The 17,635-nt window shown below is 39.0% G+C and overlaps 1 protein-coding gene across 1 annotated transcript in view; it reads left to right on the top strand.

Moving 5' to 3' along the window:
• Positions 1-17,635, top strand: part of TSPAN5 (tetraspanin 5) — an 87,632-nt gene that overhangs the window by 50,581 nt on the left and 19,416 nt on the right. Inside the window, exon 2 of the mRNA XM_033005096.2 lies at positions 15,010-15,060. Within this exon, the coding sequence (XP_032860987.1) occupies positions 15,010-15,060 (51 nt within the window). The remainder of the gene's footprint in view (positions 1-15,009; positions 15,061-17,635) is intronic.

The raw sequence follows: 17,635 nt of genomic DNA, 5'->3' as shown, positions 1-17,635 counted from the left end.
ACTGCATATATGGTAATGGTAATAAATTGGTTCTTTTAAGTCAGGTAATATCGACATCATCAATAATTACAGGGAGAATTTGCAAAAGATTTCAGTAGTTCTCAGCTACCATTAATAGTCAAAAGGGAAATCAGAGAGAATTGTGCCACGGTTTAGTATGTATATCCTGATTGTTGTGCATCCTCTGCCTGGAGAATTAATGTTTCCTAATTTTTTCTAACATTAAAAAAAAATTTTTAAAACATTTTTTTTTCATTTCTATTTTATACCTCTATATTGATTATAGATGCAGCGTCTTATGAGGACAGACAGTTGGCTCAGCCAGCAGCCAAAACCCATCTCTCTTAGTCACTGGAAACATTGTGGAGTGTGGGCTTTCTCCTTCTGCTGCTTCTTTCACAGCTCCAGCCTCCACACAGCCTCATGGCTGATCAGAAGCTCTTTGTTTGTGCATATATGTGATTATGTTGGTTGAGAGTGCAGGGGCTCATTTTACAAAATGGGGCTTGTAAGTTCCTGTAGCACATCCTCAGAGATCCACATCTTGTCAGGAGTTGTGTAGGAGAGGCAAGAGTAGGAGCACCGAACAAGCTGGTGATAGACTACACTGACAGTGTAGAAAGCTATGGGATAGATTTGTTGTCCTGCATTGTTATATAAACATCATATATATTGACTGTAATGGCAGGGCAGGGAAGCAACCCCTTTTCTTAATTTGGGGCATATCACTTCAACACATACATGTTTTTCCTTCTGCTCTGCCTGAGGCAAGAGCTGGTAGTGCTAATTACTATATTAACAGAAGGAGGGACAAAAAAGCTATTGGTGATGTCTCTTGGTCTTCACACACACTGTTCCCCTTTCTCTCTCTTTTTAAAGCCCTGAGGGTGACTGCTATAGAGTATAATTGCTTGATTTGGTGCACCAGAGAGAGGATCTGATGCGCCACCCTGCACTTGTTTGTTCTCTGCCCTTTTGGAAGTGACAGAAACCAAGCTGAGGTCATGTGAGTGCAGCCAGAACAGTGCGGCAGTGCCGGGAAGGCAGTTACATTACACTGGGCTCCTTTCATGCCTTCTCCATGAATAAGGGTCAGTGCTGTACCAAATGTCATGGAATTAATTTGGGATTTTTATGGAGATGCATCTAAATGGCACACAATGAGGAACCCCACCAGAAGCTGAAAACACAGTGTGTTGTGCTTTCAGGGCAGGTGGGAAGGGCTGACCGTGGATGGTTGAACAAAGGTTCAAATGAAAGGGTATTGCTGAGAGTGGCTTTGGGGCAAAGCAGTGATGGGCCTGATCCTAGAAAACCCTGTACCTGCTGTTTGTATGACAGAAGCTAGGTGATCTACCAGGGAAACCTAAGTTTAACAGCCACACTAGGAGCTGTTGAAGACATGTTCCCTAATAAAGAAACCTGACACCCTAAAGAGTTAGGGGTGTCATCTTGTATGCTTCTGTTTGTGTGTTTGCATTTAAGTGTATACTCACTGGGATGCCTTGTCTCCCTAGCATTGTTTAGGCTGAAGTATTGTTAATGAACCTGTAGTTTTGTGCTAACAGGCCCGGCTACATACTGAGTGTTATGTGTCCATGTACAAAATTCCTGAGAACGCAGTTTCATTGTTGAGCATTGATGAGGCACAGCAGGGTCTCATACAGGAGTTGTAATGCATACTGTAACTCATACAGTTGGATGCTGCCAGTGTTGATGTGACATTTGAAAGAAGAGCCTGTAATCATTCAGAGGGCTACAGCCGTATTAGTGGTGCTGGCCATTTCAGACCTTTGTAGAGATGTGGAATTGAGGGAAACTTATAGAAAGCAATTACGTTATTTCTAAAAATGTTTTATTAAATGTCACAAAGTCTTATTTTGCCTTTCTACATATTCCATCAACTTGCTAGCTTGCAGACTGATACACGCAATTCCAAGGCTGTTTTCTGTTGTGTTTCTAGTGAATAAATTTTCAGTTTATAGCAGATATTTTCTTAGTCCTTAAGTATATGATACTGTGTTTGGATTGTTAAATTCCATTCCATCTGTATGCCCCATATGTTCAGCCTTCCTACTGTTCTAGTTTGTTTGTGGTCACCTTTCTTCACTATGTGAAGGAAAGGACATGAGATACTAGTGAAGAAGGATTCTTGCTGATAGCTCCACAGTCATGGTGACAGTTTGTACAGTTGCATGCTGCTGAAGACCTTTTCTCTCACTCTTTCTCTGGGTAGCCCAGTGCAGGATTAATTGCAGTGTTTGTGCAGCAGGGGAGGACCAAATTTAAAGGTCTCTTTCTGTCTCCTGCTGTTTCAGCTCAAATGACTAAATATGTAAAAGTATGCAAATACAGTTAAAGGAAAATAGTTCATGCTCTAAAAGATTTCTTACATCCCTGTAGTGGATGAACTACAGCACAGGTTAATGGGGAAATTTTCTAGGCTGAAGTCTTTTGAAATGGAAAAGAAGGCAAGCAGAGCATTCTGGATTTTCCTGGGCATGCTAACTGATATACAGATAGCTTCCGTTGTTTCAAAAAGAGGTCAGAAGATGAAATTATTGAGAAACAGGAAAAATATGTTTGATTTTCTTGGCTCAATTATTACTTTTTTTTTAAATTTTTATTTTGTTTGCATTTACTTCTTGAGAGTTTAGAAGTGGTTTCCAAATATACTTGCTCTTAAACAAAAGCAGGGCTTAAAGCCAGAGAAGCTATGTTAAGAGTGGTTTCCTTTACAAATCCTTCTCTGAAAAAGCATGCCATTGCCTTTCACGTTGTCTCCTCTCCTGTTGCCTGTGTGTTTCTCATGGTTAGATAAGGGAAAAACTTCAGTAATATTTTTCAGATAAGTTGTTTTTTCTATGCTTGCACTTTTGTGTTGCAAAATGTTTATTTTCTCTGCTAGCTTGGATTCAAATTGCAGTGCAGGCAGGGAGGTGTCAAACTTTGTTTAGCAGTTTGATTCTTCATATGTTCTCCTTTACACTTAGGCTCAAGTTTTTACCCCTGATCTACCAGGGTAACTTCTTTACATTGGTGTTTTTAGCAGGAATTAGTTGTCTCTGGTTAGCAGCTGAGATGTACCTTCTTTGCTGTATAAATGCATTGTTAGAATAAACTGTTGTATAGTGTGGAGTTACTCCTTTAGAAGATGAAGCTTTTTAAACAATGTTGAGAACTTCCTTTTTTGTGCTTTTGCCTTTGTTTTCATCACAGATTTGTTAAAACACACATTTCTTGATCTGCTGCTATCCTTGCCTTTAATATTGGTGATGAAAAGTCTGCTATCGGTAGTCAGGAGGCTTTCTGAGCCGCGCAGTCTGACAAAGATCTGCTTTATTCAGTTTGTACCCTAATGCATTGCTATTGTGTAGTGTGCCCAAAGCAACACTGCTCCAACAAGATCATGTGGGACTCTTAAAGGCAGAGTTCTTCATAGTCGTGTTATCTTCCAGCTGATCAAGCCAAATGTAGTGGGTTTTGCCTGGAAGGCTGGAGTTGAGAGTCTGTGGATTGCAGAGGTCCCTGTTGAGATTCTATGTAGGGTGACTGTTCCATGGGAAACAGTTAAAGTTGTTTAAATCAGTTTTACTGCTGGCAGTCAGTAAAAACAGTAAAAACTAAGTGCTTTCTTTTATTCTCTTTTATAACAATGTCCAGCTGGGCATGGAAACTTACCCAGTATTCATATTTTATGATTAAATGGCTGCTTTGTGCTGCTTATACCCTGTGCCTTGAAAGCTTTCTGTGGCTGAGCAGAAAGAAAACACTTTTCCTATGTAAGGAGGAGTTGCAGTTGCTGGACCAAGTTAAAATGATGGGTTAATGCAGAAAGTCAAACCAAATCCCATATTCTCTGTTCAAGGTTACTGTAGTTTGTTTGTTTGGTTGGTTTGTTTTGCTGGTTGTTTTTTTTTTTTTTCTTGTGGTATGTGTTGTTGGGGTTTTGGTGTTTGTTTTCTTTTTTGTGTGTTAGTTTGGTGTTTTTGTGTGTTTCTTTTTTTTTTTTGTGTTTTTGTTGTGTTTTTTTTTTTGGGGGGGGGTTGTTTTAAATGTAAGACCCTGTTTGGAAACTGACATGTGACATAAAGACTATTTTTAAGATCATTCTAGTGTTTCCAAGGCTTTCTTAAAAATGGTCTTGAGGTACTACCTTCCTTGGTAATGACTGCATGAAAGTAAGGAGGGATCTTAAAAACAGCTGCTCTGCTTTTACAGATAAGGGAGAAAATTAGATTATCTCTTTGGCATGTGCACTCTCTTGCAAGTCAGCTTCACAATACCAGAACACCACCTTCATCCTGCAAAAGTGATAGGCAAAGACCAACTGACTGCAAGAGTGCAGCTATGCAGCAGAATTATTTTAGTGAGGCAGCATCATTTGCTTTTCTATAGCTTTTCTCTTAGGGAGCCATTTGTATATACTACAACTACATTTCCACATCCCTCAAATTTTCTAATTCTTGTTTTCCTGATAGGCGTTAACAGGAGGGATAAGCTATTAGTGTTTGTGCAAACTAGGGAAGTATAGTAATAGGCAACAATAATGGATTCATCAGGAACTATAGTTTACAGAAATAATGTACTTAAAAGTGGCAATAAAATTGGGAATAAAAGTTTGCACTTAGCAAATGAGCATTTTATATGATCTAGGTGATATTGCTCATATTGTTGGTCAAGCTGAAATTATATGAGGAAAATAGACTCTGTTGTAGTGAGCTGTAAATCTTACAATATAGTTCTATTTCTTCAATGCATTTATTCTTAAAACAAGCAAGTTAAATGCCTTAAAATTAAATTGCAGCAATAGCATTATATATGTCCAGCCCAAGTCCAGCAAAGGTGTGGGCAGTAAAACCTACTCAGACTGCCGTATCACATTAAACAACTGTGATTTGAAGGGGCACTTTTACAGAAGTGAAGAGCTTTTTGCCTCCATGTGCAGTCAAGCCCCCGATTCCTCTCTTGAAAATGACAAATAGAGGTGCTTTTGATGCTGTTTGGAAACTAGAGAAAGGGTCAATGGTCTGTTTCTTTTTGACAAGCAACTGTTTTATAGCTGCCTTTTTTTTTTTTCCTCCGCTGCCAAACTGGAATTTTTGCCTAGGAATAAAACCTTCAGGTGAATAGTATTGTGACCATTTTTTGCCTCTGATTTGTTCCATGTCAATTCTGTTTGAAAAGAAATTGAAATCACTGTTTTGTTTCCTTTGCCCCCTGCCAAGTAGTGTTACTGCAGAAATGACAAAATGATGTCAAGTCTTGCAAATTTTATTTTTATTGGAAATTATAAAGATAATCTTGTGGTATAAAAATACCTAATAAAGCATTGGTTAATGTTGACATTAGTAAAATTTTGGCTTAATTTTGTGAATAACCTTGTGTAGTCTGTGTCAGGGACATAAAGTAGCTATTAGAGTTATTAAGAAGCAACGCCCAGCAAGACAAAATTCAGTACTGAATGACCTTATTGTCTGGAATAGAATTTTTCAAAGCTCTGGTCGACAGACCTTCTGGTGCTTCTGGAAGCTGCACTAAGAGGTCCACAGAGCCATTTTTAACACGTAATCTGAATTTTTTAGTTCTGGGCAGTTACTTAGCACATGAGATGTGATAGTTGAGAATTGATAGTGGCTAAAAACACTACTGTGTCTAGAGACATCTATTGCAGTGACTACAAGGCTCAAAATGATAAAGGGTTTTGTTCAGTATTTACAGAACATGTCTTGTAATTTGTGCATCTGGATTTCTGATAGTAATTGTGTGTGGGTACTGGAAAATAATTTTGTTACCAGTCTAATTAGTGTTTTAGCTTTATTTCTTTTCCCCACATCCCTCTGGAAAACCAAGATATGCACAGGCACATATACACACAGCTGGTATGACTTCTGAGGTCATGTTTCTGTTTGTGTTGACAAAGTAGTACTGATCTCTGGATGCTCTTGGCTGTATTTATGTAAAGTGAAGAGTTACTAGGCTGTTAAATAACTCTTTATAAACCTACCACCCTTGTGTCCCCTGCTATCCTCCATCCCCCCGACACTCAGTGCTGTGACTATTAGAAGTTGATTTCTTTCATATATTAACGCATGTCATATATATGTGTATTTGCTGTTAAAGATTTTATAGTTCTGAGTTGGATTTGATCTGGGGAGAGGTGTGATAGGCTATACAATCATATCATATCAGGGTCAGGATTTTGGATGCCTGAGCTTGTCTTTTGGCATGTTACTACATTGAAGTGAATCACTTTCTACCTTTTCAAGCTATGATTTTTTCATATAAGTGGTACCCGTTTCTTTGTAAATAGCTTTGAACAGCTTACTGTGGGGGACCCCTAAAAAAGAACCAGGAATGGGCATTTGGTGAAGATAAGAGGCAATAAAGCTGTTGTAGAATTTGCTGGAAAAAGTTCTGCATGCACTTGCAGGTTGGGTGTGTGTTCACTGTTTGCTCAGTGTTCACTATCTTTTCTGTGCTGGTGGTTTTGATTTTTAAGTAGAAGGAGAGCCAGATTAAACTGTTTGGCCCAAATTTGTCTGTAAAGCTGGCGGTATTCACTTAGTGAGCTTCTCTATCCAGACTGGTTGAGTTTCTTCTTGCCTCCCTCATCCTCCACGTGCATTTGCTTCTCTGCGATGCAAAGAGAATAGCTCTGAGTATAGACCATTGAAACAGCCTGGGATGTGTCAGTTTGTGTAGCTGGAATAGAAGATTTTGGGACTCCCACTCTGTAGGCTAGGAGCACAGCTAGGAGCTGAGACTGCTTTTTGAAAAGGAAATGCTGATCATTCAGAGTATCCTGCTGTGTTGACAAGCCTACCTGTTTGTGTTTCCTGGCTCTGCACTCTTTATGTTCTCAGCTACTCAGGTCAATGGTGTAGGCAATGTAATTGCCCATTTGTTACTAAGGAAAAAGGCTAGCTCAGATCCATTCTTTCCATTTGCTGTATCAAATGCCTGAATTAGATGTTACAACTTCACTGCTTGTAACTGAAATAAGTGAGCCTTTGTGGATCACTCTTATAATGAGAAATTCATGTATGCTGTTTTGTGTTCTTGGTTTGTTTGTGGGTTTTTTATGTGTGTGGGTTTTTTTTGTTGTTGTTTTAATTTCTGCTTTTAATAGAACAGTAGCTTCAGAAAAAAAAATATAAAGAAGAGTCATGGTGGGGCTGCACCTAAATAGCCTGAAGCTCAGGTGGGGTGGTTTGGGATGAATGAGATCAGTGCATGTGAGAAACAAGCTCACTTATATTAAAAAAGTGTTTTATTGGGGACAAAGTCAGTGGAGCAAGGAATACAGCGCTGGGTGCAATGGCGCAACCTGCCCCAGCAGGAGCTTCTTTTTATAGAGCCACCAGAAGATTTCACTGGTTGAGCGAAATGGCAGGTTTTCTCCTCTTTACACCTGCTCAGTTCTGTTTCTTGGTTTCTCCGAGGCTGTCTCTCTCAGTACTTTTCCACTGCGTCACTACTTTTTATCACAAAACAGACAGCTGCTGAGCAGGGAAGGCAACCATAATGCCATATGCAACCATTCGGTCCAAATATAAAATCAAAGAAAGAACAATGCAACACAACCAAGCCAAGCAACAAGTCCACCCACTTTCCTTCTCCCCCCTTCTTCTTTGGCATCTTGGTGGTCTGTTGGGGCAGGTTGTTGGGGGGGGGGGGGGGCGGCGGCGCAGTCCAGGTTCCTCTTCATCAAGAGTTCTTCACTTAACCCTTCTCTGCTGGCTTCCATTCCTCCCCAGCCCCCCTCCATCCAAGTTCCCCTTTACATGACACCTAACCACAGACCTCCCCATCCTCTTGCTTGCCCAACTCCCCAGAATGCCCAACCATATGCCTAACTTGGGATCAAAAAAGGCTTGCTTAACTGTTATAATTTTAACAACACTAATTTAATAACAGCTTTAGCCTAACTCAATAAAAGTAATTGTTTAATTACTTTTAGCGAAAGCAAAATTCTTCTGTTACTTCTCACAGTACAGAAGCAGGAAGAGGAGAGCCCACAGAGGTCTTGCTGTCCTCTGGGGTAGGAAGCTGCTAGCCCTGGGCAGCAAGACAGACCTGGAAGATGACCCATTTGCAATACTGCTTCCAGACACGCTGCTTCACCCCAGCTTGAAGCAGAACATGCTTTCTTTGCCTTCATAGCTTTTTCTTACCTGCAGGCCAGAATATGAAGACTCACGTCTTTGCATTGCCAAACTGGCTAAAAGAAATGATTAGTGTACTGACATAGGATGTGGAATTTGGGTTTGTTGTTGTGTTTTCTTTTTTTTTTTTTCAGTTCTCTTATTTTCATTTTGCACTGTTCTGCTGCTTGTGGTTATGTTTTAAGCCCAAACTGTTTTCATACACTGCTACAGCACCACTTACATAATTTTTGGATGATTTTAAAAATAGAAACTGACTTCAGGGAGAGAAGCTGCAGTGGAGAGTGCTTAGAGATATAATGGTATTGATGAAGAGAACAAGGCTGGATAGGAAAAATAGAGGGATGCAGAGCACTTACTGTAGTTCAGGAGTGAAGGCAAGGAAGAGGCCCATGGAGAGGTGTGTAGAGCAGAATTTCTCAGTCTTCCCATGTAGACTTTTGGGCTCAGGGAGAGCAGAGAAAGAGAAGATGGTGAAACAAAGACTGATAGAGTATAAAGAAGAGAAGGGATAGGAACTGTGTGAGATGAGTGTACCAATGTGAGAGTGAATGGAGGAGTCTTGTTACTAAAACTCTGTAGGACTTTAAAATGTTTTTGTGTGGTATTGGTAGGGTATTTACTTTGAAGGTCTTTAATTTTTTTTTTTTTTGGTGTGGGAGAAAAAGATACTTGTTTTAGGAAATCATCTAGATCTCATAGAAACAAAATCTGTAAACTCCGAAAAGCTTTTATTGAAGAATTTTACAAAGTGACTGCTGTGTATAAGTTTCGAATACTTTAAAAGAAGTCTGTTCCAAATAAAGTATTTTCTTTAGACAGCGGGACTTGAGTTTGGAGAGTCTCGTTGTGAACTTGGAAAGAGTTAAATTTTATTTTATCTAGGCTTGAGGGGAGTTGTTCAAAAGTTGGAGCAGGGGAAATAGGGTCTAATTCATCCTCCTTTTTCTGGTTTCCAGTATATCAGTTTCTGTGGACAAGAGGAGAGGGACTTCAGTCTTTAGAGACTCTTGCTCCAAGCTGATTGGCAGTGCTTACAATTGCACCACCAGAAAGCAATAAAATAAATACATAGAGCAACAGTAACAGAAAGCAGATGTCTTGCTTTTGTAATTAAAGAACTAGAGAAGGCAATAAGAAAATAATGGTAACTGACTGTGCATTTGATGGGGGAGGGGGACATATATATCTCCCTTACTTGTCGGACAAAACAGAAAACCCCATACTGGTGAAAATGAAAAATACATTAGCAACCACAGTACCTTGCTTTGAAAATCGGGGTCATACGTGCTTAATTTTTCATTAGAAAGCATCACGTGAAGAGTCCTGCAGGATGGAGCAGACAGCTTTTCTCATTATGTTCTTGGGTCTGTTTTTCTACTTTGTATGATTCTATAAAATCAGTCGTGTCTGATTCAGCTGAGCAAAATGTGTGGAAACTGGGATCTTTTTTCTTCCACGTGTGTGCATTTTGTGTCAGGAGGGAAAAGATATTACCGAGACAGTTATCTGTGAAATATAGTTTAATGTTTTTTGAAAAGCTGCACATAAAATGGAAATAGATTTGACGTCTTTTAGTCTATATTCAGCCTATATCTGAATGTCGCTGTGAACCAAAATGGTAATTAGTCACCTACGCAGCATCTTCATTCACTGACTGTAGTACATGGAGCTTTCCTGCTGCTAATGTCTCAAGGCAAGCAAGCAATGGGCTTTTGGAGAATGCATTTTTTGTAAGCATTAGCATAGGCATAGATATCTAAATGTGTATGTATGCTCTGAGAAGTGTGCCTTTCCCGTGGTCACCACTTACGTTTAACCACATGAAAATTAAATGTTATAACGATTTGTGCTGAGAATGGAAAAATTATTGGAACTGGGGTAAATATAAGAAGGAACAGGGCAGACTGCTGGTATCTTCCTTCCCTGTGATACTGGTCCAGGCCAAAGCTGAAGAGTTGAGAGGATGTCCTATTTGTTTTGTTTGAAAGAATGCTAACTGACATATTTAAAGCAGAGTGCACGTCAGTGGCACCAACTGAAGAAGAAAACTGTGAAACTTCATTTTAATTTCTGTTCTGGTGTCCTTTCTCTGTCAGGGCTACTTAAAGAAGCAATAGAAACAACAACAAAAGCCTTTGTGCTCTGACACAGACATTAAGCTCCGTTTTGCCCTGGTTTTAAAAATCAGAAAGAATGATTTGGCATAAAATACTTTAAAGAAGGCAGTGACTATTCTGATTTTGAAATATCTCTGAGTGAGTCTGAGCATAGAGTGCTGCAGAGGAAGTGCTTAGGGAAAAATTGTTCATCTGGGGTTTTAGAGTCAGTTAGGAACTTGTCAGTGCTGTTTTATATATGTACAAAGCTCGGAAGTCTTGTGCTTTCCTGACTGAATTTCAGGATATGAAATATTACACTTCATGTTGTCCCAATCTTTTTTGTGCTTGTCAGTAAAATACTGTACCTTGTGTTCCTGTGCTGTGACGGCTTGAATCACACAGAAGGAAATCTTGCTCTGTGAATAACCTACAGCATATTGCCGCAGAAGAAACACCAAAGCGCCCATAGGAATCCCGATAGTCTCCTTGCTAACACCATGTGCAGAGTTCTTGTGGCAGCTCAAAGCGAGGGCAGGTGGGGGGTTTTCACACTGCCTAAATACGGAGCTCAAAAAACTCTTGTGAGGAAGCTCTGTTTCTGAACTCGAAAATTTTGATGTGCTTCTGCTAGTGTGTTCATATTGTCTTGGTGAAGGTGAAATCAGGTGGCTGCACTATAGTTCCTTCTCACACAACGCTTTAATGTATCCACACAGGGATATACACTGGCTTATGCATGTGAGACATTAACCAACCTTTTATGGCTTAACCCACAGCTGTCATATTTTTGCTTGAAAACTGGTGCCAAGTTCTTTAAGAATGTCAGCTGAGATGAAAAATTCAGCATGAGATGTAACATCTGAACACTGTGCAATTAAGATTCTTTTTATCTTTTTCAAACTTGTTCTAGTATTTGCATTAGTATTTACCCCAGCACCCTTTAAATAAATGAGATGCTGTGCTCTATGATGTTGTATCCCTAGCAACAAAGATTAATTTTCCTCCACGCAGGCGAGACTGAGAATAAGGTATGTGCAGCTTGAAACACATATCAATCAATCTGCTCTGAAAACTGCATGTGAACTTTACAAGTAAGGCAACAGTACAAGTACTGCTACATATTCTACTCTTAAATACATATAATCTTCATAGAAGAGAAATCTGAACACATTTGTTTGATGTTTGTGAATACAAAACCTATCACTGAGGAAGTATTACTATGCAAGTTTTTTTGTAAGGCTGTAATACTCCAGAGGAATGTTTTAATATTCTCCTGCAAATTATTGTTTAAAAAAGAAAAGTATCAAGATTTTACAAGCCCTGCCCCGATCCGGTGACCATTTATAGTCAGGCTAAATGGTCTTACTAGATGTCTGTGGAGAATTGAGACTGTTTTTCTCTGTAGTGTGTTTTGTAGATAATGAGGCAAACTTCCACCATTTTATTACTCATTGGAATAATTTAATGGATGTAAATGAAATTTTCCAGACTCTAACTGAAGTGATTGTGTATGCCATCTCACCCTCTCCCCATGTACTTCAGGTGTGAAGAGATTTTCTTTCTGGTTACAAGTAAGCAGAACAAGACTGTCTTGGATACATCTGCAGAAGGGCTGCAAGATTAGCAGAGTATGTGTCCTGTTTTACTTCTGGTTCTAACAGCAAACATACAGAGGCTAAGCACTTAACTTTTTTTTTTTTTTTTTAGGCTATGCAGGAGTTTGATAATTGTCAAGAAAATACAGAGTTAATCCTTGTGAGAGGTGTAAATTTCCTTATGAACATCTGTCTTTTGGCAGTGGGGATTACTGAGAGCATTCCCCTATGTTTTATCCCCATTGCAGGGTGTGTTTGTGCGAGGGTGGGCCTTTCTAGGGCATGATTGTAGGGGGTTAGGTCAGTGGTCTGCCTAGCTCAATATTTTGTCTCAAGTAATGCAAGTAGAGTTTGTCCAAGGAAAGTGACATTTAAGCAACAAACCGTTCATACAGTGATCTTTTCCCAATTACAATCTCCCAAGGGGCAACAGTGTAAACACTTCCTGAGCCAGAGGCAGTATCAAAATCACTTTTCAATAGCTATGGATCCTCCATTAATTTAACTAATCTTTTTTTCTGAATGCCATTAAGCTTTTGATTTTCACAGCATCCTGTGATAAAGAGTTTGTGATTCCATCCTGAACCTTTTTCTCTTAATGGATCTTGCCCACTGTTCCTGTTTCATCAGCTGCTCAAAAGGCAACTGGACAGAGATTTATGTTTTGGGATATGGAGAGGATAGAACAGCATGTAATTCTTTGATCCTCTTGAAAACTATGAGAACTCAGTTTCCTGTTTTTTCTTGACAGGCTTGCCGGAAGCTTGACAATTTCAGTTGTGTAGGTGCTTTGACCTAGTATAGTACAGTCTCATTACCCAATCTGTAAATTGAGATGAGCTCGGCCAGGCTTAAGACCCATATTATAAGTCTATTATAAGTCACTTTTTCAACCCATGAGGTAATCATACCCTTAAATCTCAACTTCTGGTGGAAGGTTAGGACACTTGCCTGTATTAAATTTAATAAAGCTAGTGGATCTGAGCCAGACTTGCAGCCGATGTTCATGGCTGTTAAGTTACATTCATATGCGCTGATCAGATTAGTACATTCTAGTTTTCTACACTTATTCTGTTCAAAACCATATTAAGCTATTGGTAAAACAAAGTTTTGTACCTCTCTACAAATAGCAATTTGCCACTTCCAAGTGCAGCTTATGGATTTTCATAATAATATAGCTTTCTTACCCTCACCCCTGTTCATTCAACCTCAGTGCATTTGGCTGTGTGAAAAAGGAAAGGAGCCTGTTACTGCTAAAAAGAACTCAGCTGCATTTGTCTAAAAGTGATTTGGAAACTTGTACAGCTTTATCTCAGGTTTCACATAATCACTGCAGTCAGGAAGATTACATACACTCTTCTGGCAAGCTTTATAACCATAGAAAAAGAGCAGTCTTGATACAGGTAAGATGACCTTTTTTGGCTCATATGGTGTATTACAGGAGGCTGTATCGACAGTCTCAGATTGGTCTCTTGTACTTCATAAACAATTAAGGCTGCTGAAATAACAGACTTTTTTTGAACAGCAGTTCTGGTTTTCCATCTAGGGAAAAAAAAATGCTTGCAGCAGTTCACTTTGAAGACTACTTGCTTGTAGCATTGTTTAAATTTACAGTCATGACTCTTCAAGTCAAAAAGGAGAATTTAATTCCCAGTTAGTATAGATGGGCTTCTGGGTAAACTGGCTGGGTGTAGTATCCATGGTCCTTTGGTCAGCTGGCAAAGAATACTTGGAGGAGAAAGTCAGGCAGATGCAAGGGGTGTTAGGGAACTTCAAGGTATTGCAGTGAGCATATTCCACTTAGTATTAACTTACACTTTGCAGATATTCTTGTACTATAAATCTAGAATTGCCACTTCTTAAAAAAAAAAGTGTATACCAAAAAAGGAATCTTGCTTCAAGGCTGTTGAAATTACTTCTGGGAAAGCTTTTAAAGTTGGTATTCCTGCCTTCTCTCACTTATCAACAGAATAACACTTTTGTCTTGTTTTGCAAAAGAAAAATCATTTACACAAATCTTAAGAGAAAATGTACTATGTGCCGAAATAAATCTGTACACTGCAGTATGGAGAAACCACAAAATAAACCAGAATTTGATGTTTGAGCAACATTTCCTTACATACTCCAAAACTAGAGTGAATGTAGTTTTCTTTTTAGCCAGCACTTAAGTTTTAAAAAACAGGGATTAAAGTTGGACAGATGGACATTTAGAGATGCTTGGACATCTACTATATGTTTTTTAAACCTTCTACATGATTGGTACTGTATCGTGCCAAATACACACTGGTGATGTTGGAAGACAGAGTGGTTATTCTGTCTGTTCTGCTTGTTTCACTGATCCTTAGGGCGGGTTTTGTATGGAAACCCTGTAGTATTTGGAGTGAAACAGTGTGCTCTAAATTATTCAGTGGAATGGTGAATACAGGGATATGACACAGTCACAGGTGCTGTTCCCTATTCTGTCACGGGGGAAAGACACTGCCTTTTGAGTTTGGTGCTTTTGAGTCCCTTGGAGAATTCCTTTACAAAATACAGAAGCATTCAATATCAGAAGGTTGGCTTTAGGGTTTTTAAAAATCCTTACTCACTTAGACCAGTATTCTCCTCCCCTTCCCCTCCCCCCCACCCCCTCCAAAATCATAGGTTATATTATATTTAAACAGCTTTCTCTGTTTCTGTGGACAGCATCGCTAAAACTGGCAGTACATGTGTATTTAGGACTTTCTTTTGAATTAATTTCTGTCATTGGGAGAGTGCTGAAAGGACAGTTGTTTCGTGCAGGTGGTGGTAGTACAGCAGCAAAATAATGTGTCGCTTGACTGTGGAGTTTGCTTTGAGTCTGACAAGCTCAAAAAGAACCTTACTTGCTTGATGCTGAGAAAGTAGCATTTATTGCACCTACTGTTCCTATGGGGAACATCCCTGAATGAGCTTTGCAAGTTTTAAATTCTTCCACTGTTCAAGTTGTAAAATAAACAACTGCATACATATGTTAAAACTCTCTGTTAGCCTTTACAGTCCTGATAAAACTGATTATCCAACAGAGAGGATAAGTCAACGAGTATGTGTTTAAAAAAAAAAAAAATCCCATAAATTTATAGTTCCTGCTCTGATTTTTTTTTTTTTTTTTTTTCCCCCCTTTAGTTCCTTGGCATAGCATTTCTTGGGATTGGATTGTGGGCATGGAATGAAAAGGTAAGTTGAATATAGCACCAAACTCCATGTTTTTCCTCTTTCTCCTTTTCTGATGAAATATTGGAATAGTAATATGCTGCACATTTTGTGTCCACACACAGTTCTACTGAAAGAAAAATCAAGCTTCTCTGTCAAATAAAACTTTGGCTCATCTCACCTAAAGGAAGATCCTTGGCATTTTTCCCAAGAATGCATTGGCAAGAAATCATGGTTGACACTTGCACATAAAATAACCATTTCAATCCACGCACACTCAGATTGCATCTCAGATATTACAACACTTTACTGAAGGCAGTACTGGCAGTGTGTCTGCTGTGTGTGTCCCCAGGAATGGAGAGAGAGCCTACATGTCTCAGAGGGCAGGTTCTTGAAAATAAGCCCCCTCAGCTTTGCCTTAACACAGCATGCTAATTGCTGTTCCTCTTAAAACGAAACAGAACAAACCACCCCCAAAAAACCCCACAAACAAAAAAGCCCCAAAACAAACCACAACCAACCAACCTCCCCCCCCCCACACTAAACAAACAAAAAACCCAAAACCAAAATAAAATGAACCCTGAAAACCAAGCCAAACCTGAGATAGAATAGCTGTTGGTTTTTCTTGTGCAAATAAAACTATCCACTGGAACACTCAGTGTTGCAAGACTGTAAAATCAACTTGGAAATGGGAAGAAAGGGGTGTGGGGAAAGAGAAAACATTTCTGAACCAGAGCCAAATTTTTAGTTTGCTTGCTGCAGAAGTTGGGGAGATGAAGTATCAAGACATAGTATACAAAACAAGTCAGTATGTGTTGGATTACTGGATGAAGAGTTTGGCTTACTAAAAGACAACAGCTAAAATTAAAACCAGAGTTTCCTTTTCTTCTCAGTTTAAAAGACTGAAAATAATAAAACCTGGCTGATAACACTAGTGCTATGATATGGAGTTACATAATAATGGAAAACACTGAGTAAGTTATAAATTGATGTTCACTTAAGGCATAATAACTGGCACTTGCAGCAGAGCAAATAAGACATTGGAAGCACTGGAGTTTTGCCACTTAAAACTTCAGGACAAATTTTGCTGGTTTAGAAGTGAGTTGTTAACTTAGATTCTAATTGCTCTGTGCATGTGCCTTGGATGTAGATAATTACAAATAGTAATGGGATATTAATTAACTCACACTGTGTACACCCATATATATTTATAATTACATACCCTATTATACTCATATTGGATGTCTTGAATAGGCTTGGGGAGAGGTGCTGTTGTGGTTGTTTTTTTTTTTTTGTTATTTGGTTGTTGTTTTTTTTTTTTTACGTTTTTCCTGAATGGAAAAAAAAAATCCCCAACCAACCAAAAAAAAAAAAAAAGAAAAAAAAGAAAAAAAAAAAACATTTTATTTAATACTTGGAGCATACCCACAGAGATTATACCTATGTTTAAGTTCCGGAGATGAACTTTCTTCTAGAAAGCCACTCCAAAATAGATTTTAACTTTTTTGTGTCATTTCAGTAGGTAACAGAAATGATTCCTCTTTAAAATGAATGAGCAGGTAAAGGGAAAACAGCTATAGTCTAGTGTTCAAAATCTAAAACATACCAGACCTACATCTAGAAGGTGTTCTGGCAGAATAGTGGTTTGTTAGGTTTTACATATTTTCTATATGGGAAAGCAACCCCACTTGCTAGGAAAAATGCATTCAATTCATAATTGCTAATATCCAGAAGCCAAATCTCATGTTTTTAGTTGAGATTTGGACACCTATTATCAAGTCACCATAAACCATTTTTAATCAGATCCTGAAAGTGGGAGAAAATGCCATCTTGTTTTTAAGACAAGCAAGTAAAACCACGTAGAGCAGTTTAATACGCATTAGCTCAGGCTCCATACATAGTAGGGTTTGTTTTTATAGAAGTTAATAAATAAAATACTGTTTGTTGTTTTAAACCACAGGTCTTTGCTTAAAAATGAGCATCTCTCCCAAGCTTCTCTGACTGTTGTGTCCTGCGGTGCTTGGTGTGGACTGTTTCTGTTCATGGTTGTATCAACCAAAATGTAGTATAGGTATAGCTGAACTGCAGAGCTCCTGAGCATAGAGAGACTTGGGTTTTGTAGCAGGAATTACAGAAAAATGGACTTGTGTCAAGCCAGTTTGAGACCTTTCTTTCATTCAGCTCTCTAGAGGACAGGCAATGGCCAGAAGCTGCAGTCTGCAAGATCAAGCTCCAGATACTCATAGGCCCCATGCAACTTTTTGGTGGGCAAATCAGTTACATCCCAGACAGAGTTGTTCTTGCAGCTGGGAAGTCAGAGGCGAAAGCCAAGTAGGTGAAGCCTAAGACTTGGGAGATCTGTATATAACCGAAAAGCACTTCTCTAGCTAGACTAGAGAGGCTTCTCACCTAAGGGTAGCCTGGATATCCCTTAGGCATTCTGGGCTGTTGTAATAGTATACTGTAAGACAGCCTGTATGTGCTTTTAAGACAGTATTGTAAGTGGCTTTTCAGAGAAGGTACACGTGGTGTACACCAAATTGACCATGAGCCATCACTGTGCCCTTGCAACAAAGAAGGCTAATTGTGTCCTGGGCTG

Source organism: Tyto alba, unplaced genomic scaffold (genome assembly GCF_018691265.1).
Source record: "Tyto alba isolate M040663 unplaced genomic scaffold, T.alba_DEE_v4.0 Super-Scaffold_6, whole genome shotgun sequence".
Classification (NCBI taxonomy): domain Eukaryota; kingdom Metazoa; phylum Chordata; class Aves; order Strigiformes; family Tytonidae; genus Tyto; species Tyto alba.
This window is presented reverse-complemented; position numbering and strand designations above follow the sequence as displayed.